The following is a 22,909-nucleotide window of genomic DNA, read 5'->3' as shown; positions in this document are numbered from 1 at the left end:
ACACTAGTATGTGTTATTACTGGGTCCCAGTGGGTGTCTGTGCAGTCTTACCATGAGCTCCATCTCTCTCCAGTCATTCTCCAGCTGCTCCATGGGTCTGGCCCACCAGCTGCAGAACCGGGTGTAACGCTGGCCCTGGAACCAGTACTGCCTTAGCCACTCAAACTCCACCTGCACACAACAGTCAGGTAGAGGAACCATATGGGATTATAGGAATAGTCCAGATCCTAGACAGGCAGTGGTAGATCAGTCAAGCCGTATGAAGTCCAGATGGAAATATTGGAAAGCGCAAACTTGCAAAGACATGGAGGTACAAAGACATGGAGGTACAAAGACATGGAGGTACAAAGACATGGAGGTACAAAGACATGGAGGTACAAAGACATGGAGGTGCAAAGACATGGAGGTACAAAGACATGGAGGTACAAAGACATGGAGGTACAAAGACATGGAGGTGCAAAGACATGGAGGTACAAAGACATGGAGGTACAAAGACATGGAGGTGCAAAGACATGGAGGTACAAAGCATGGAGGTGCAAAGACATGGAAGTACAAAGACATGGAGGAGCAAAGACATGGAGGTACAAAGACATGGAGGTACAAAGACATGGAGGTACAAAGACATGGAGGTACAAAGACATGGAGGTACAAAGACATGGAGGTACAAAGACATGGAGGTGCAAAGACATGGAGGTGCAAAGACATGGAGGTGCAAAGACATGGAGGTACAAAGACATGGAGGTACAAAGACATGGAGGTACAAAGACATGGAGGTACAAAGACATGGAGGTGCAAAGACATGGAGGTGCAAAGACATGGAGGTGCAAAGACATGGAGGTACAAAGACATGGAGGTACAAAGACATGGAGGTACAAAGACATGGAGGTACAAAGACATGGAGGTACAAAGACATGGAGGTGCAAAGACATGGAGGTACAAAGACATGGAGGTACAAAGACATGGAGGTACAAAGACATGGAGGTACAAAGACATGGAGGTGCAAAGACATGGAAGTATATCTGTCTATCAACGCCAAGGCCTCTACTGTCCTTTAGAGCACGAGTGAGAGACAGGAGATAACAAAAGGTTAAATCTGTCTGTTGGGGATTTCCCCTAATCAGATATGTACAGAGAATGAAGTGTACTGGAGTCTAGACTTCCTAGAATGTCTGTTTACACAGATGGTCATCCCTATGAGAATAGACAACACACCCCTCTCACAATACACCCCTCGACCCCCATTTCCCAAACCATCCCGACCCTAGACGCCTATACGCCACATTGCTCCACCCTCTCCTCACTCCTCTTTCCTCCTCCCCTCCTCCGCAGGGGAATGACAGTTTACTCTGCAGAGAGGCTCCACTGGGTGTGTTTATGTTTTCAGCTCTTTTGAAGTGCTGATTTAATCCTCACAAGGACACGTCACATAGCCAGGTGTATGGATGTGTGTGTGTAAGTGTGTTTGTCAGAGAAAGTGTGTGTGTCAGAGATTGCCCCAAATGCCGGTGATGCAAATGCAAGGCGCTCTGAGTTGCCCTCCCCGAAAACATCCTACAAAGCACTGTTCCAGTATCATCCTCCCAACAATACATACACCATTTCATTTGACATAGACAACTGTAGAACACAAGGTGAGGAGTACAAAAGAGTTGCATATCAAATGTGAAAGTGACTACAAGACCTACTGTTCATCTCCAACTACTAGTCTGTGTATTGTTCTTGTAGGGGGCATTAGTATGTATGGTACAGGGTTACATTAGCTCTATAACACATAAGAACAATACAGAGGAAGAAGATGACAAGAATACAAAGACATTTCCACTTCACCCTTTGTTCAGTGGCTGGCCTTCTAGGCTATACAGTGGTACAGGATACAGAGAAACTGTCCGCCATTTTGGATCCAAAGGGGGCTGATCACAGCGGTTTGACATGCAGGGGCTGGGTCACGTACGGGGGGGTACATGGGCCATAGCACGGTTCAGCACCATCACAACCACTCCATACAACAGACCCTTCAAACAAATGTCAGTCTTTATGGCTCTTCAACCCTCCACTCCCCCCCCTTGAACAGTACAGCTCACACACACAACAAAGCAAGAGAGAGGGGACAAACATAGACTGTCCTTTCTCTAACTCCACCCACCGCTCCCCTTCTCTCTCTGATTGTCTGTCTGTCCTTTACTGAGGGAACACAGCCTGTGGCTCCGCTTTGAGCCGACATGGACTCCTAGCCCCCGCGGAGCATGGCGATGGCAGCCTCAAAGCCAGGCGACTGCGGCATCTGTGGGACGCCTGGCATTTGGAGCCTGAGCCGCCCGGCTGTGAGTTACTGAGAGGGAAACACTGACTAAATGCCACCTGCCCAGGTAGAGATCGAAAGAGAGAGATGGAGAGAGTCATCGCCATCGTTAGGCTAGATTTTCTCCTCTGCCTAGCCCGCTCTGGGTTCTGGGAGCAGGAAGACTGAGAGGGGCCCCTTCCCTGTGGTGTCTCCTGTCATCTCTCCAGGTGACGGACGTGCTAACTGCACATTAGCACTCCGCTCAGCCTCCCACTCACCATGGCGACCCAGGAGTCAAAGCCAAGTAGTCCCTTTCAGTATTTAATGAAGCAGGGTTTTTCCACACCTCTCGTGGTCCCCCAGCAGACTTGACCAATCAATTTCCGTCTGTTCCATGCCGTGCGGCCCCCGAGGTAGGAGCTGATGAGAGACGGATCGATATCAACCTGCCTCTTTCTGTTTACTTTCCTGGAACTGCCCCCACATCACATCAACCAGGAGCACTGAGCCCTGTTGCCTGTCTCTAGAGGTCCACACTTCACACTCATCACACCTTGGCTACCGTGGACACACACTTACAGACATGGGACACACACACACACACACACACACACACACACACACACCTTGAGGAGATACAAACTGTACTCACAGACACACTCACACAACCTGTCCTTGCTCACCTATAGGCCTACAGACAATAATATGCTCCAAATTACACATTTCAATTACATTCTTTTTCAACTGAAAATAGGATAAGAAAAAACTGTTCCCTACAGGTCAGTCACAAACTCTCTGACTCCACAAGGAAGAGTGGTGTGGCCTTTTAGCTACTTGACAAACACTGTTACTCACTAGGGAGGGAGAGGCCTGGAAAACATACTGTACAGGACAGAGGAAGGTCAGAGGAACTACCTGGCTGATTACACTTGTACCTTCCCCCGTCTCTAGCAGAACCAGACATGTGGGACTTACTTAGTGCGTCACACCCTCCAATATTTACTGAGCAGGGACAGGCTTCATTAGGGGGGTCCCAGAGGGCACACTGTCACACATATACCTGGGAAGTGGCACGATGGCTTTAAATGAGACAAGACGTTTGTGTCTGGAATTAGCATTTCAAAGCCAAACACACACACACACAAACAGGGCCATGTGGCGATGGGATGTGATGCGATGCTAGCCCCCTGTTCGTGCCACCGTTCCAACACACAGACAGGAGGATTAGAGTAGAGAGGCCAGGAGGGCCTAGAACCAGCTAGAAACCGGTCTCTCTCTCTCTCTGCTATGCCAGGTGCTGTTCTCCTGTCCTCCTGTCCTCTACCCATCAACCCCTGCTTCAACTCCCTCCTCTGGCTACTAACATCTCCCCCTCTCCCTGAACACACGTTCCTCAGATGCTTCATAACCATCACAACCCTAAACACCCCCCTTCCCCCCTCTATCCCTACCCAAACGACTGTCAAACCCCCTCTAAGCATTCACGACACACAGTACATCAGCATCAGCCAGGCAGCCGGCCGGCAGTCGATCTCCTGTTTATCACTTTTTAAGGAAATGCCCATAAGGTGTTGGTCAGGTCAGCCTGTCTGACGAGCCTCTGCTTGTTCGCTCTACGGTCGTCCATGTCAAACACGACCCATGCAATATGCGCCCGCTAACCGCCAAAACTAGCCGTCATAATAAATAACTCTGCCAACAATACATCATTTAAGTGGGTGTTCTGCCCTCATGGGCAACTCAGAACAAATGGCCCAATCCATCATTGTGGTCCTGGGGACGCCAGGTAGAGTAGAGCAGGGCCAGGCCCCTGAGAGAGGGCTCCATCCCCTCCTCTCCCAGCCTTTTATAAATAGCCTCCTGTTTTCCTAAATAAACGGTGTGCGCCCCCCAGCCAGGCCTACACTGGGTAATCCTGTGGTGCTGCGCTGTGAGCAGGTGTTCTCTCTCTCTCTCTGCGATGGAGACCAGGTGTTGGCTAGGCCTCTCCCTCTCTCTCTTTCTATACCCCTCTCTATATCTCTCTCGCTCTCTCATATTGTCTGAATAATTAATACTGGCTACAACCTTTAAACAACCTCACGCCAAGCTCATCTGTCATGGCGTCCCGTGTGGTTCCTGACTCGGCCCGCTGCTGTGGTTACCTGGGAGTAGTGAGGATAACACATACAGAGGGGGAGAGGTGAAGTGCTATTTTAACCATTAGCCCCTGGCAGCCAGGGGCAGCCTGGGCTGCAGAAGGCTGTATTGAGCAAGCTGCCCCAGTAAAGCGTGAACGGCCCCCATAGGGTCTCAGGGCCCCGGAGCCAGATTCACCGATTGTTCTGTGTGAAAGAGGCCATGATCTCGATCCTTAGACAAACAAGAGCAACCTGGACTTATGAAATATTTCTCCTATAACATAAATACCCACGGTAGCTATGAATGATGTCAACTTAAATGTTGACAACCTCTTCATTTTCCTATGGAAGGATCTTAACCCTGGTTATGTGACCGAAAGTAGAAAGGGAACGATTATACACAACTACCCTTTCCTTGAATGAGGGTTCCAAAAGGTCTCTTCTGCTGTCTCCATAGGTTAACCCTTTTTGGTTCAAGGTATAACTATTTTGGGTTCCATGTAGAACCCTCTGTGCAAATAGAACTCAAAAGGGTTCTTCAAAGGGTTCTCCTATGAGGACAGCCGAAAAACCCTTTTAGGTTCTAGATAGCACCTTTTTTCTAAGCCTGTAGGTAGGAGACAAAGTTAGGCCTATCGTAGAACCCCAAAAGTTAGTCACACACACCCACCTCGTTGTGTATCTCCTCGTAGCCTTGCAGGGTAGCTGGCAGCAGGGACAGTAGGCTGTGGGTCCCTGTTTCTGGGTCTGTGCTCAGGTTAGACAGGGCCTCCCGGCAGCGGGACTGGATGTAGTCCAGGGTCCCGGTGGAACACTGTGAGGACAGACAGTCAAAAAAGGTTGGGAAATAATGCATGTATTCTGGGAGCATGAGGGCCTCTTGGAATTCTAGAAGGTAGAATCTGTTAAAGAAAGGCAATGGAATATACGGTATCCTATAAAATATATCAATCATTATTAGAATCAGGCCAGGGTCTCCAAGCCCCCAGTGTACCCCAGGCCCCTCTCACCTCCGCCACTCTGTGTGTAGAGCTGAAGCGGGCTGAGTCTCCAGCCAGAACACAGTGCTGATGGGTCCTGTTCAGGTCATCTGGGGACAGAGGAAGACACCACGGTCACCACACAACCAACACCAGTCAACTATCCCAAATATTAAGAGGCAATGATGTTCACAACAATTTACTATGAATATAGGCCTCCACAAATGCCAAATGTTTTCATTCTGTTTTAACCTTTGTTAGGACACGAGACACCACACCACACTTGTCCACTAATGGAATGAAGATCGACAGTATAATTGAAATGTCTGTTTAATAACTTTAGTCTCTTTGTTATGATGTGCCTGAGTTATCACCTTGTCGGACCCTTTCTCCCCACTCAAACAGATGGCTCGTTTCAAACATTTCTTGCTAACCTAACAATGCTATCACTAAACCTATCAAACGTCAACGCCTTCTATTATATAAGAACACAGATGCCAGAGTCTGGTTATCACCAGAGTCTACCTGAAAAATCTGTCGATGTGCCTTTGAGCAAGGCACATAACCATAATTGCTCCTGTAAGTCGCTCACCACCACTGGTGATACACTGGATTCCTAGGTAAGTGTGTGATGGCCTAGTTCCAGCTTTAGCCACAAGTTGCAACGCCTATCATTAAACTGGTGTATCCCGTGTTTTTGTTGTTTATCAGAAATGCTAATATTTATGCTAATGATCTATTTATTTTCACAAACATGTTTTAAGTGTTGGCCATTAGATTGTTAACAGTGCAATAGTACAGCCTCTCAAATGTACCAGTGTTCACTGAAAAGTGACCTGTTTCAAGGTGTCAGTGGTTCAGGACAGGTTAGGGCATGGGGTGTATTCATTAGGGCACACCATTATGTAGGTGGAAACTATGTTGAATAATAAACTATATTTATCAATCTGACTCCATTATTATGTGAATAAATGCAACAGGCCCTGTGCGTCTCTGGAGGATCTAGCAAGATGGTGAACAATTGCATCACCAACTCAGTATGACTATAATGAACATGTGTCTATCTTGCAGTGTTATGCAGTGTTATGCAGTTATTAAGAGACTAGATACAAATAGCTCAGATCTTATTAATTCCCCATGATGGAGGTCTAAAATCAACAAACACAGTCAGATCTCATTCCTCAAGGCTAATCTGAAAACAAGACTCCCTAAAATGTATCAGCATATCGATTGCGCCACCAGGGCTGGCAAAACCTTGGATCACTGTTATTCTAACTTCCGCGACGCATATAAGGCCCTGCCCCGCCCCCCTTTCGGAAAAGCTGACCACGACTCCATTTTGCTGATCCCAGCCTACAGACAGAAACTAAAACAAGAAGCTCCCACGCTGAGGTCTGTCCAACGCTGGTCCGACCAAGCTGATTCCACACTCCAAGACTGCTTCCATCACGTGGACTGGGACATGTTTCGTATTGCGTCAGGCAACAACATTGACGAATATGCTGATTTGGTGTGCGAGTTCATTAGAACGTGCGTTGAAGATGTCGTTCCCATAGCAACGATTAAAACATTCCCTAACCAGAAACCGTGGATTGATGGCAGCATTCGCGTGAAACTGAAAGCGTGAACCACTGCTTTTAATAAGAGCAAGGTGACTGGAAACATGACCGAATACAAACAGTGCAGCTATTCCCTCCGTAAGGCTATCAAACAAGATAAGCGTCAGTATAGAGACAAAGTAGAATCTCAATTCAACGGCTCAGACACAAGAGGTATGTGGCAGGGTCTACAGTCAATCACAGACTACAAGATGAAATCCAGCTCAGTCACGGACCAGGATGTCTTGCTCCCAGGCAGACTAAATAACTTTTTTGCCCGCTTTGAGGACAATACAGTGCCACTGACACGGCCTGCAACGGAAACATGCGGTCTCTCCTTCACTGCAGCCGAGGTGAGTAAAACATTTAAACGTGTTAACCCTCGCAAGGCTGCAGGCCCAGACGGCATTCCCAGCCGCGCCCTCAGAGCATGCGCAGACCAGCTGGCTGGTGTGTTTACGGACATATTCAATCAATCCCGAAACCAGTCTGCTGTTCCACATGCTTCAAGAGGGCCACCATTGTTCCTGTTCCCAAGAAAGCTAAGGTAACTGAGCTAAATGACTACCGCCCCGTAGCACTCACTTCCGTCATCATGAAGTGCTTTGAGAGACTAGTCAAGGACCATATCACCTCCACCCTACCTGACACCCTAGACCCACTCCAATTTGCTTACCGCCCAAATAGGTCCACAGACGATGCAATCTCAACCACATTGCATACTGCCCTAACCCATCTGGACAAGAGGAATACCTATGTGAAAATGCTGTTCATCGACTACAGCTCGGCATTTAACACCATAGTACCCTCCAAGCTCGTCATCAAGCTCGAGACCCTGGGTCTCGACCCCGCCCTGTGCAACTGGGTACTGGACTTCCTGACGGGCCGCCCCCAGGTGGTGAGGGTAGGCAACAACCTCTCTACCCCGCTGATCCTCAACACTGGGGCCCCACAAGGGTGCGTTCTGAGCCCTCTCCTGTACTCCCTGTTCACCCACGACTGCGTGGCCACGCACGCCTCCAACTCAATCATCAAGTTTGCGGACGACACAACAGTGGTAGGCTTGATTACCAACAACGACGAGACGGCCTACAGGGAGGAGGTGAGGGCCCTCGGAGTGTGGTGTCAGGACAATAACCTCACACTCAACGTCAACAAAACTAAGGAGATGATTGTGGACTTCAGGAAACAGCAGAGGGAACACCCCCCTATCCACATCGATGGAACAGTAGTGGAGAGGGTAGTAAGTTTTAAGTTCCTCGGCATACACATCACAGACAAACTGAATTGGTCCACTCACACAGACAGCATCATGAAGAAGGCGCAGCAGCGCCTCTTCAACCTCAGGAGGCTGAAGAAATTCGGCTTGTCACCAAAAGCACTCACAAACTTCTACAGATGCACAATCGAGAGCATCCTAGCGGTCTGTATCAACGCCTGGTACGGCAACTGCTCCGCCCACAACCGTAAGGCTCTCCAGAGGGTAGTGAGGTCTGCACAACGTATCACCGGGGGCAAACTACCTGCCCTCCAGGACACCTACACCACCCGATGTCACAGGAAGGCCATAAAGATCATCAAGGACAACACCCACCCGAGCCACTGCCTGTTCACCCCGCTATCATCCAGAAGGCGAGGTCAGTACAGGTGCATCAAAGCTGGGACCGAGAGACTGAAAAACAGCTTCTATCTCAAGGCCATCAGACTGTTAAAACAGCAACCACTAACATTGAGTGGCTGCTGCCAACGCACTGACTCAACTCCAGCCACTTCAATAATGGGAAATGATGGGAAAGGATGTAAAATATATCACTTGCCACTTTAAACAATGTAACCTAATATAATGTTTATGTACCCTACATTATTCATCTCATATGTATACGTATATACTGTACTCTATCATCTACTGCATCCTTTTTTAATACATGTATCACTAGCCACTTTAACTATGCCACTTTGTTTACATACTCATCTCATATGTATATACTGTACTCGATACCATCTACTGTATCTTGCCTATGCTGCTCTGCACCATCACTCATTCATATCTTTATGTACATATTCTTTATCCCCTTACACTGTGTATAAGAAATTAGTTTTGGAATTGTTAGTTAGATTACTTGTGGGTTATTACTGCATTGTCGGAACTGGAAGCACAAGCATTTTGCTACGCTCGCATTAACATCTGCTAACCATGTGTATGTGACAAATCAAATTTGATTTGATTTGCTATCAACAAACACAGTCAGATCTCATTCAATCCCTCATGATGGAGGTCTCATATCAACAAACACTGTCAGATCTCATTCAATCCCTTATGATGGAGGTCTCATATCAACAAACACTGTCAGATCTCATTCCTCATGATGGAGGTATCATATCAACAAACACTGTCAGATCTCATTCCTCATGATGGAGGTCTCATATCAACAAACACTGTCAGATCTCATTCCTCATGATGGAGGTCTCATATCAACAAACACTGTCAGATCTCATTCAATCCCTCATGATGGAGGTCTCATATAAACAAACACTGTCAGATCTCATTCATTCCCTCATGATGGAGGTCTCATATCAACAAACACTGTCAGATCTCATTCAATCCCTCATGATGGAGGTCTCATATCAACAAACACTGTCAGATCTCATTCAATACGTCATGATGGAGGTCTCATATCAACAAACACTGTCAGATCTCATTCCCTCATGATGGAGGTCTCACATCAACAAACACTGTCAGATCTCATTCATTCCCTCATGATGGAGGTCTCATATCAACAATCACTGTCAGATCTCATTCATTCCCTCATGATGGAGGTCTGAGATCAACAAACACTGTCAGATCTCATTCCTCATGATGGAGGTCTCAGATCAACAAACACTGTCAGATCTCATTCCTCATGATGGAGGTCTCATATCAACAAACACTGTCAGATCTCAGATCAACAAACATTTAGCCAATAAACTGAGATCCTGATCCGATCCCAACTGCTGTTTCGAGTGTATCAGTCCCGTCAGTCCACGAGCTTGTTTGTGTGTTTAGATGTCGCCCAGCTCTGTTATTATTTGCTCCACAACAAATCATTAATTTAGCCATTACAGAGCTGTCACTCACTGCACATGTGCATATTTACACCCCGCCTTGAGCAGTGTGGCTGGCTAATGCCTTTGATTTGAAAGTCAAACAGTGGAGTGCTTTAGGAAGATAGATATTATTATGAGGTCGTGAGGGAAAGAACTGAAAAAGAGCATGACAAACAAAACAAGTTCCCCCACTGTTCTGTGTTATCCTCTGATGAGATTGTGAAGGATTAGGTCTCTGGGGGGAATGACTCCCGTCTTTAAAACAGTTTATATCCAATAATAAATGATCTCCATCAATCTGGTCCTTCACAGTCTGATGGCACTGGGGGGACAAACTCGATTTCTGTAATAAATATTTATCTTTCTTTCTCTACCCCCTCATCTGTTGCCACTTGTCCCCTTCTTTTTTCCAGGAAGCAGCAGGCTTTTAAATATATTGGGTCAACTCTTTCTCAGGTCCCTCGTGAGTTGGGAGCTGGAAATCGTATTACCCAACAGGCTCGGTGTCAGACTTGTATTGTTCTTTTTTAACCACTGAAATTCCATTTGGGTGGAAATAACGGCTGATTAAATTTGCACACACATATTACGCACATATTACACACACAGACAAACACATATTACACACATATATTACACACACATATTACACACACAGACAAACACATATTACACACACATATTACACACACAGACACACACATATTACACACACACACATATTACACACACATTACACACACAGACACACACACATATTACACACATATTACACACACAGACACACACATATTACACACACAAACACACACATTTAACACACAGACACTACACACAAATTACACACACGTATTACACACACAGACACACACATATTACACACACAGACACACACATATTACACACACACACACACATTTAACACACAGACACTACACACACAGACACAGACAAATTACACACACATATTACACACATATTACACACACAGACACACACATATTACACACACACACACACACACACACACAGACACACACATATTACACACACACACACACACATATTACACACACATATTACACACACAGACACACATATATTACACACACATTTAACACAGAGACACTACACACAAATTACACACATGTATTACACACACAGACACACACATATTACACACACAGACACACACATATTACACACACACACACATTTAACACACAGACACTACACACACAGACACAGACAAATTACACACACATATTACACACACAGACACACACATATTACACACACACACAGACACACACATATTACACACACACACACACACATATTACACACACATATTACACACACAGACACACACATATTACACACACAGACACAGACATATTACACACACAGACACACACATATTACACACATATTACACACACAGACACAAACATATTACACACATATTACACACAGACACACACATATTACACACACATATTACACACACATATTACACACATATTACACACACATATTATACACACAGACACACACATATTACACACACATATTACACACACATATTACACACACAGACACACACAGACACACACATATTATACACACATATTACACACACAGACACACATATTATACACACTGACACACACATATTACACACACATATTATACACACATATTACACACAAAGACACACACAGACACACACATTATACACACAGACACACATATTATACACACTGACACACATATTACACACACATATTACACACACAGACACACACACATTACACACACAGACACACACATATTAAACACACAGACACACACATATTACACAAATATTATACACACAGACACACACATATTACACACATATTACATTCATATTACACACACAGACACACATATTACACACATATATTACACACAGACACACACATTACACACACAGACACACACATATTACACACATATTACACACACATATTACACACACAGACACACACATATTACACACACACACACACACACACACATTACACACACATATTACACACACAGACACACACATATTATACACACTGACACACACATATTACACACAGACACACACACATATTACACACACACAAATATTACACACACACACACACAGACACACACATATATTACACACAGAAACACACATATTATACACACATATTACACACACAGACACACAGACACACATATATTATACACATATTACACACACAGACACACACATATTACACACACATATTACACACACAGACACACACATATTACACACACATATTACACACATATTACACACACAGACACACACATATTACACACATATTACACACACAGACACACACATATTACACACACAGACACACACATATTACACACACACACACATTTAACACACAGACACTACACACACAGACACAGACAAATTACACACACATATTACACACACAGACACACACATATTACACACACACACACACACACAGACACACACATATTACACACACACACACACACATATTACACACACATATTACACACACAGACACACACATATTACACACACAGACACACACATATTACACACACAGACACACACATATTACACACATATTACACACACAGACACAAACATATTACACACATATTACACACACATATTACACACACAGACACACACATATTACACACATATTACACACACATATTACACACAGACACACACATATTACACACATATTACACACATATATTACACACAGACACACACATATCACACACATATTACACACACAGACACACACATTACACACACAGACACACACATATTACACACACAGACATACACATATTACACACATATTACACACACATATTACACACATATTACACACACAGACACACACACATATTACACACACATATTACACACACATATTACACACAACATTAACAGTTCAGAGGTCACTGACTAACGGTGCTAAAGGGGAATAATGGTGTCCGTGATGGTACACGGGCCCGTTCCTTATCAAAACACCACAAAGCCAGGGGCCTCCCGAGTGACGCAGCGGTCTAGAGGCGTCACTACAGACCCAGGTTTGGTCCCGGGCTGTGTCGCAGCCGGCAGCGACCGGGATACCCATGATGCAGCAAACAATTGGCCCAGCATCGTCCGGATTAGGGTATGGTTTGGCCGTCTGGGATGTCCTTTTCCCATTGCTCTCTAGCGACTCCTTTTGTCGGGCCGGGCGCACGCACGCTGACTTCGGTCACCTGCTGTATGGTGTTTCCTCTGACACATTGGTCTGGCTGGTTTCAAGATTAAGCGAGCAGTGTGTCAAGAATCAGCGCGGCTTGGCGGGGTCGTTATTTCGGAGGGCTCTCGACCTTCACCTCTCCGAGTCCGTACGGGAGTTGCAGCGATGGGACAAAACTGTAACTACCAACTGGATATCACGAAATTGGGGAGAAAAAGTGGCAAAAACTACAACAACAAAAAATTATTAAAAATGTAAAAAACACCACAAAGCCACTAGTCAACAGGCATCACAAAGCTAGCTTTTATTTCTGTCTCTTGTCGAGGCATGCTATAACATCCAATGAAACACTGAGTGGACTAGTTTCTTGAATGAAGTCTTGGTTGATTACAGTAGTTAGTGCCTGTACTGTGTACCTGATCCAGGTGTAGGACTGAGACAGACTGACTGTGTGAGCTGATACAGTACCGTAGTGATCCTGTAGGGATCTTCCAAACTGGAACATAAATCCCCATTGATCCAGTTCAGTCAGGTCCAATTACAATGGTGTTTCTAGAGCAGGCCATCACTCTGTTATCATGCCTGGACTGAAAGTGACAAATCTCATCCTGTCTGGGGTTATGTCACATCAGGTCACTCCAACTCATGGTTTCTACTCAAATCAACATGTTTTGAAGTAGAATATGAGTCTGTTCTTGCCTTTGCCTCTGTGTGTGTGTGTGTGTGTGTGTGTGTGTGTGTGTGTGTGTGTGTGTGTGTGTGTGTCTGTGTGTCTGTGTGTCTGTGTGTGTGTGTGTGTGTGTGTGTGTGTGTGTGTGTGTGTGTGTGTGTGTGTGTTTGTATGTGTCCAAAAAAAGGTTGCAGTCATATTTCACCAACGATCCCAGACAAATACACACAATGATGTCTTGGAGGTCCTAACCCATACACAGTGAGGGACATGGTGTGCTGCTGTGATGGGCAAGCTAGTGGTAGCCAATAATAGCTGTGTAGCCTTGTCCTATATTGTAGAAGCTAAGAGCAGCCCGACCCAGCAGGTAGAGATGAAAGGGGAAGGCATCTGCTGTAGCCATCAGCATTAAGGTCTGATTTACACCCTCATGGCCCGCTGCCTGTCCTCTCCACTTCATAGAGACACCACCAGCACCGCTGCCTGTCCTCTCCACTCCATAGAGACACCACCAGCACCGCTGCCTGTCCTCTCCACTCCATAGACACCACCAGCACCGCTGCCTGTCCTCTCCACTCCATAGAGACACCACCAGCACCGCTGCCTGTCCTCTCCACTTCATAGAGACACCACCAGCACCGCTGCCTGTCCTCTCCACTCCATAGAGACACCACCAGCACCGCTGCCTGTCTTCTCCACTCCATAGAGACACCACCAGCACCGCTGCCTGTCCTCTCCACTCCATAGAGACACCACCAGCACCGCTGCCTGTCCTCTCCACTTCATAGAGACACCACTAGCACCGCTGCCTGTCCTCTCCACTCCATAGAGACACCACCAGCACCGCTGCCTGTCCTCTCCACTTCATAGAGACACCACTAGCACCGCTGCCTGTCCTCTCCACTCCATAGAGACACCACTAGCACCGCTGCCTGTCCTCTCCACTCTATAGAGACACCACCAGCACCGCTGCCTGTCCTCTCCACTCCATAGAGACACCACCAGCACCGCTGCCTGTCCTCTCCACTCTATAGAGACACCACCAGCACCGCTGCCTGTCCTCTCCACTCCATAGAGACACCACCAGCACCACTTCCTGTCCTCTCCACTCCATAGAGACACCACTAGCACCGCTTCCTGTCCTCTCCACTCCATAGAGACACCACCAGCACCGCTGCCTGTCCTCTCCACTCCATAGAGACACCACCAGCACCGCTGCCTGTCCTCTCCACTCCATAGAGACACCACCAGCACCGCTGCTTGTCCTCTCCACTCCATAGAGACACCACCAGCACCGCTGCCTGTCCTCTCCACTCCATAGAGACACCACCAGCACCGCTGCCTGTCCTCTCCACTCCATAGAGACACCACTAGCACCGCTGCCTGTCCTCTCCACTCCATAGAGACACCACTAGCACCGCTGCCTGTCCTCTCCACTCCATAGAGACACCACCAGCACCGCTGCTTGTCCTCTCCACTCCATAGAGACACCACCAGCACCGCTGCCTGTCCTCTCCACTCCATAGAGACACCACCAGCACCGCTGCCTGTCCTCTCCACTCCATAGAGACACCACCAGCACCGCTGCCTGTCCTCTCCACTCCATAGAGACACCACTAGCACCGCTGCCTGTCCTCTCCACTCCATAGAGACACCACTAGCACCGCTTCCTGTCCTCTCCACTCCATAGAGACACCACCAGCACCGCTGCCTGTCCTCTCCACTCCATAGAGACACCACCAGCACCGCTGCCTGTCCTCTCCACTCCATAGAGACACCACCAGCACCGCTGCTTGTCCTCTCCACTCCATAGAGACACCACCAGCACCGCTGCCTGTCCTCTCCACTCCATAGAGACACCACCAGCACCGCTGCCTGTCCTCTCCACTCCATAGAGACACCACTAGCACCGCTGCCTGTCCTCTCCACTCCATAGAGACACCACTAGCACCGCTGCCTGTCCTCTCCACTCCATAGAGACACCACCAGCACCGCTGCCTGTCCTCTCCACTCCATAGAGACACCACCAGCACCGCTGCCTGTCCTCTCCACTCCATAGAGACACCACCAGCACCGCTGCCTGTCCTCTCCACTCCATAGAGACACCACCAGCACCGCTGCCTGTCCTCTCCACTCCATAGAGACACCACCAGCACCGCTGCCTGTCCTCTCCACTCCATAGAGACACCACCAGCACCGCTGCCTGTCCTCTCCACTCCATAGAGACACCACCAGCACCGCTGCCACAGCACCGGGTCACAGGACTTCACAAAATAACATTTGGTTTCCTTAACCTCTATAATGCATGAAATTACATGGAACCTTAGGAACAGAACAGGGCTTCTGGTTGGGTTGGGTTCAGACTAACACAATGACGAGAGAGTGAGAAAGAGAGAGATAGATAAAAGAGAGGGAGAGGGAGAAAGAGAGAGAGAAAGAGTTAGAGAGAGAGTTAGAGAAAGAGAGAGAGAGTTAGAGAGAGAGAGAGAGTTAGAGAGAGAGAGAGAGAGAGTTAGAGAGAGAGAGTTAGAGAGAGAGAGAGAGAGAGAGAGAAAGAGAGTTAGAGAGAGAGAGAAAGAGAGTTAGAGAGAGAGAGAGAGAGAGAGAGAGAGTTAGAGATTGATGGTTCACCATCAGAGAGAGAGAGAGAGAGAGAGAGAGAGAGAAAACAAAACAGAAAAGAGAGGTAGAAAAAGAGAGCGAGAGTCTGGAGTGCATCCTGCTTCTATGGGTCAGTAGGGACACAGTAAACCAAACACACTAGAACATCAAGTGTAAATCTCACACAGACTAGAGATGTCATGTAGAAGGAATGGTGCGCATGCTCTAGTACCTCTAAGGTAGTAGGAGTCTCCGGACTGCAGTGGGAGGGTCAGTCCAGGGGTGTGGATGTCCCAGGCCACCTTTAGACCAATCCTCCAGCAGCCCTTCTCTGCAGGACCCTCCTCCGAGCTCACACCTGCTAAACACAAACAATCCCACCACTTAGGTCAGTCAGATCAGAACCAAATATACAATAGGAGACAGGGCATATTGTTACATTATCTCTCAGTACAACTTGTGTCTTCATCACAGTTTCTGTACAAGAGGACAGCCTTTTTAATAAAAGTATTTGATGTTAGGTAGCTAGTGTGTGTAGAGGCAGCAGACAGACAGGGTAGTGGGGATTATTCTCCTCCCATAGCCAGTCTCTGAGCCTCTCACTGAGCCTCTCACCCAGCCTCTCACCCAGCCTCTCACCCAGCCTCTCTCCGTCTGTCCTCCATCCGAGGCATGGTGAGAAAACGAGATCTACCCAGCCCCTGTTAGGTCCACACCCTTCAACATAAATCAATACTAAAGTCTTCCCGGGCCTCTCTCAGCCCCAAGGCAAATCAGGCCTTCTCCTTTGCTCAGCAGAGGACAAATAGTAACTTAATTTCCGGCCAGTGCTTTCTGAGAGAGCCGTTAATGACACTGCTCCTAAAGGACCCAGGATGGGAATGGTGTTGGAGCTGGAGTAAAAATCATTGTGGTCTTTCCAGCCGGAAAACACTCCGCCGCCAAGCCAGATATCTCCGGATGAGCGCAGCTGGGTGACTCTAAATAAAACCATTCTGAAACACCAGACAGAGCCTTGGGAAAAAGAGACAAATACTAGACTTCTCCCAGACCTGACATGAACAGTAAGCGTGTCAAAGAAAGACAGGTGTCGTGCAAATAAACATGCTTAGAAGGTTACTGGTTACTGTACGTACCAGACTGGGATGTAAAACAGCTCAATTATTGAGTTGAGAAAGAGAGAGAGAGGGGCTTTGACTGCGGCGCAAGCCGAGAACAATGTAAAAAAACATGGGCCCCTCGTAAAAAAAAAACATTCCGCATGGTAACAATTCCATCTCTGTGGTTCTGGGAGTATTCAGAACGATCTGGCCCAAAGTGAACATAGCATTTCTTGAGTAATGCACAGCGGGGTTAGCGAGCAGTGCTGCTAAACTTTGTCAGGTTTGCCTGTGAAGTCTGGTGCTGTGGGGTCAGTTTGGCCTACAAAGGAAAGGCACAGCTGCAGATAGAACAGGCTACCTAGAATACAGCCCCGGCCGGTCGGTCCTGTGCTGTTTGAAGCCAGCGTTCCCAGCGGTCAACGGTCAGATGGGTCAGAACAAATCATCTCCACAGTTTTCTACTCTACGGCAGATGGTTCTGTTTAGCCAATCCCTCTGAAATGATGTCGGCCCGCTGCAAAGGCGGCTGAGATGTGGTTGTGAAATGTATTGCAATGTGAAAAGGGGATCGTGCACCTTGATAGTAGAACAGAGTACATATTTGATTAAAAAATATGATTATGATCGATCAATCAATGAATGAACTCCATCAAAAAAGATACACTCATATCAGCCCTATAAAATCAGGCCGAGACCCACTATGATAGAACATCTAGGCTAAACACTGCCTCAATACTGCCTCAATACTGCTGTACAGTCAAGAACCAGTAATCAAAGCAGACACTCATTATTCCATATCAGATAATTACACATTGATCATTTCTGGAGGAAATGACTTAGATCAGATCGTTGAGCGATAAGGCTGGGCGAGTTGTTGGAGTTTTGTAGTGTGCCGTTCAGCATGTGTTTAGCCCCTGAATGTGTCCCAGAGAGTGTGTGTTGATGATCTTCCCTCACCCCCTGGCCCTGCTAGCGATAAGGCATCCCAGCCTGTCAGAACAGAACAGAGGCAGCCTGTGATGACATTTGATAATGCCTTGACACTATCAGGCTGATAGATCTGATGGCTGGCTCACTGGAGGCCGTGTCTGAGATAAATGCTGTAAAGCTGTTGGAAGTGAGCTGCTGTAGGGTCACATACACAACGTTAGCTGTTAGCTGCATTTGATAGAGATAGTAGCTCAAAATGACATCACAGTGGAGAAGAAAATAGCTACATCTAAGGAGTTGTGGGTGGAGTGATAAAAATGGGATAACAAGTGAGACTGAAGAGTGTTTTTGAGGAAGTTTGGGTCTAGTTTGACGGGGATCCACCACTACTGACAGTGATATACAACAACTATACTGTATGACCTTTGACCCTCACCTTTGTCGTCGTCATGACAGCTGTAGCTGTAGACGGCCACAGGAGATAGGCTGACCAGGTTCTCATCATGGTGCCAGCCCACAGCCATCTTACCCATCCCATAATACGGCTCTTCTTTCAGCTGGCTCATAGCTGCTGGGTCCATGTAGTTGAGCAGGGTGACGTTGAACTGGGTCGGGCCAGGACAGGATGTCTTAGCAGGGTTGAGGTTAGAGCATCCCTGGCCACTCTGCTGGTCTTCATCCTCCTCATCTTCAATGTGGTACCCAGAGAGACTGTGTTTCAGCTCAGCCACAGGCTTCTCCTGAGTGCCTAGGTCTGTGGTCTCTGTCTCTGTGCTGCCAGCTGGCCTGTGCTTCCAGCCTGTGTGTTTTCCCTCACTGTGTTGTTTTGACGCCGTTGGACTCCCCAATTCAGTTTGTTTAGTCTTCATGTCTCCCATCTCGTCGCCGTGTCTTGACTCCCACGCTGCATCCTGTTTGGACGATGAGCCTTCCTCTTCACTGTATTTTGACTCTATGTCCCAATCGTCGCTGTGCTTTGACTCAGTCTCTCCCTCCTCACTCTGCTTGGACTCCGAGTCTCCTCCATCGTCACTGGGTTTGGACTCCTCACTATCTTTAGACTCTGTGTCTCCTTCTACACTGGGTTTAGACTCTATAGCACCAACCAACTCTTTCCTGCACTGCTTGAAAACATCCCCCTCCTTCCTGTCTCCGACATCAGAGCAGAAGAAGCAGTTGAGCTCCCAGAGTGCTTTGCAGGCGGCGCTGAGGTCTGGGTCGCAGCAGGTCCCTCTCTGCTCGTCTGTGTGCCAGGGGATGGTGAAGAGCCGTGTGTCCAGATAGCGGTAGGTGGTTCCTGGCTGACCCAGCAGCACCCGGGACACGGCGGTGAAGACGTCTCGGTCCCTCACCTTCACCAGGTCCCTCAGGAAACAGCCCCTCCGCCGCAGGGTGAACAGAGCAGCCTCCACCCGACCATGGAGCTCCTCAGGCAGGGAGCAGGACCGCCGCAGAGCCAGGCCAGAGTAACTAGTCTCCCACTGGAACACAGGCAAACACAGATCAATTAGCTGTTGTTCTGCCTGCTATAAGTTAAGTGGTCTCGGTCTCCAGAAACAATTGATGGAGAACAAGTACACAGACCAAACAGCCAACATAAATATTGTATAACTAGCCATGTTTCTTCTAATTCAATGGTATGAGCTAAGTATCTTTCCAAGTGCTAAGTCCTCTGTCCCCAGTGGGATAGACAGGCGGCTTTGGTATGGACTAGTACCAATGGCAGTGGGATGACAGAAGGTCTGGACTAGTACCAATGGCAGTGGGATGACAGAAGGTCTGGACTAGTAACAATGGGATGACAGAAGGTCAGGACTCGTACCAATGGCAGTGGGAAGACAGAAGGTCTGGATTAGTACCAATGGCAGTGGGAAGACAGAAGGTCTGGACTAGTACCAATGGCAGTGGGAAGACAGAAGGTCTGGACTAGTACCAATGGCAGTGGGATGACAGAAGGTCTGGACTAGTACCAATGGCAGTGGGATGACAGAAGGTCTGGACTAGTACCAATGGGATGACAGAAGGTCTGGAATAGTACCAATGGCAGTGGGATGGCAGAAGGTCTGGACTAGTACCAATGGCAGTGGGATGACAGAAGGTCTGGACTAGTACCAATGGCAGTGGGATGACAGAAGGTCTGGACTAGTACCAATGGCAGTAGGATGACAGAAGGTCTGGACTAGTACCAATGGCAGTGGGATGACAGAAGGTCTGTACTAGTACCAATGGCAGTGGGATGACAGAAGGTCTGGACAAGTATCAATGGCAGTGGGATGACAGAAGGTCTGGACTCGTACCAATGGGATGACAGAAGGTCTGGACTAGTACCAATGGCAGTGGGATGGCAGAAGGTCTGGACTAGTACCAATGGCAGTGGGAAGACAGAAGGTCTGGACTAGTACCAATGGCAGTGGGAAGACAGAAGGTCTGGACTAGTACCAATGGCAGTGGGATGACAGAAGGTCTGGACTAGTACCAATGGCAGTGGGAAGACAGAAGGTCTGGAATTGTACCAATGGGATGACAGAAGGTCTGGAATAGTACCAATGGCAGTGGGATGGCAGAAGGTCTGGACTAGTACCAATGGCAGTGGGATGACAGAAGGTCTGGACTAGTACCAATGGCAGAGGGAAGACAGAAGGTCTGGACTAGTACCAATGGCAGTGGGATGACAGAAGGTCTGGACTAGTACCAATGGCAGTGGGAAGACAGAAGGTCTGGACTAGTACCAATGGCAGTGGGATGACAGAAGGTCTGGACTAGTACCAATGGCAGTGGGATGACAGAAGGTCTGGACTAGTACCAATGGCAGTGGGAAGACAGAAGGTCTGGACTAGTACCAATGGCAGTGGGATGACAGAAGGTCTGGACTAGTACCAATGGCAGTGGGATGACAGAAGGTCTGGACTAGTACCAATGGCAGTGGGAAGACAGAAGGTCTGGACTAGTACCAATGGCAGTGGGATGACAGAAGGTCTGGACTAGTACCAATGGCAGTGGGATGACAAAAGGTACTAATGGCAGTCTGGACTAGTACCAATGGCAGTGGGAAGACAGAAGGTCTGGAATAGTACCAATGGGATGACAGAAGGTCTGGAATCTGGACTAGTACCAATGGCAGTGGGATGGCAGAAGGTCTGGACTAGTACCAATGGCAGTGGGATGACAGAAGGTCTGGACTAGTACCAATGGCAGTGGGATGACAGAAGGTCTGGACTAGTACCAATGGCAGTGGGATGACAGAAGGTCTGGACTAGTACCAATGGCAGTGGGATGACAGAAGGTCTGGACTAGTACCAATGGCAATGGGATGACAGAAGGTCTGGACTAGTACCAATGGCAGTGGGATGACAGAAGGTCTGGACTAGTACCAATGGCAGTGGGAAGACAGAAGGTCTGGAATAGTACCAATGGGATGACAGAAGGTCTGGAATAGTACCAATGGCAGTGGGATGGCAGAAGGTCTGGACTAGTACCAATGGCAGTGGGATGACAGAAGGTCTGGACTAGTACCAATGGCAGAGGGAAGACAAGGTCTGGACTAGTACCAATGGCAGTGGGATGACAGAAGGTCTGGACTAGTACCAATGGCAGTGGGAAGACAGAAGGTCTGGACTAGTACCAATGGCAGTGGGATGACAGAAGGTCTGGACTAGTACCAATGGCAGTGGGAAGACAGAAGGTCTGGACTAGTACCAATGGCAGTGGGATGACAGAAGGTCTGGACTAGTACCAATGGCAGTGGGATGACAGAAGGTCTGGACTAGTACCAATGGCAGTGGGAAGACAGAAGGTCTGGACTAGTACCAATGGCAGTGGGATGACAGAAGGTCTGGACTAGTACCAATGGCAGTGGGATGACAAAAGGTCTGGACTAGTACCAATGGCAGTGGGAAGACAGAAGGTCTGGAATAGTACCAATGGGATGACAGAAGGTCTGGAATCGTACCAATGGCAGTGGGATGGCAGAAGGTCTGGACTAGTACCAATGGCAGTGGGATGACAGAAGGTCTGGACTAGTACCAATGGCAGTGGGATGACAGAAGGTCTGGACTAGTACCAATGGCAGTGGGATGACAGAAGGTCTGGACTAGTACCAATGGCAGTGGGATGACAGAAGGTCTGGACTAGTACCAATGGCAATGGGATGACAGAAGGTCTGGACTAGTACCAATGGCAGTGGGATGACAGAAGGTCTGGACTAGTACCAATGGCAGTGGGA

At 47.7% G+C, this 22,909-nt stretch overlaps 1 protein-coding gene across 1 annotated transcript in view; it reads right to left on the bottom strand.

Moving 5' to 3' along the window:
* Positions 1 to 22,909, bottom strand: part of LOC135551175 (alpha-ketoglutarate-dependent dioxygenase FTO-like) — a 189,983-nt gene that overhangs the window by 139,391 nt on the left and 27,683 nt on the right. Inside the window, exons 3-7 of the mRNA XM_064982540.1 lie at positions 19,124 to 20,168; positions 16,887 to 17,012; positions 5,412 to 5,491; positions 5,072 to 5,215; positions 52 to 171 (exon numbers count right to left, since the gene is read on the bottom strand). Coding sequence (XP_064838612.1) covers positions 52 to 171; positions 5,072 to 5,215; positions 5,412 to 5,491; positions 16,887 to 17,012; positions 19,124 to 20,168 — 1,515 coding nt within the window. The remainder of the gene's footprint in view (positions 1 to 51; positions 172 to 5,071; positions 5,216 to 5,411; positions 5,492 to 16,886; positions 17,013 to 19,123; positions 20,169 to 22,909) is intronic.

The sequence above is a fragment of the Oncorhynchus masou genome, chromosome 1, assembly GCF_036934945.1.
Source record: "Oncorhynchus masou masou isolate Uvic2021 chromosome 1, UVic_Omas_1.1, whole genome shotgun sequence".
Taxonomy (NCBI): Eukaryota; Metazoa; Chordata; class Actinopteri; order Salmoniformes; family Salmonidae; genus Oncorhynchus; species Oncorhynchus masou.
The sequence above is the reverse complement of the archived record's forward strand: the minus strand, read 5'-3'. Positions and strand labels throughout refer to the sequence as shown.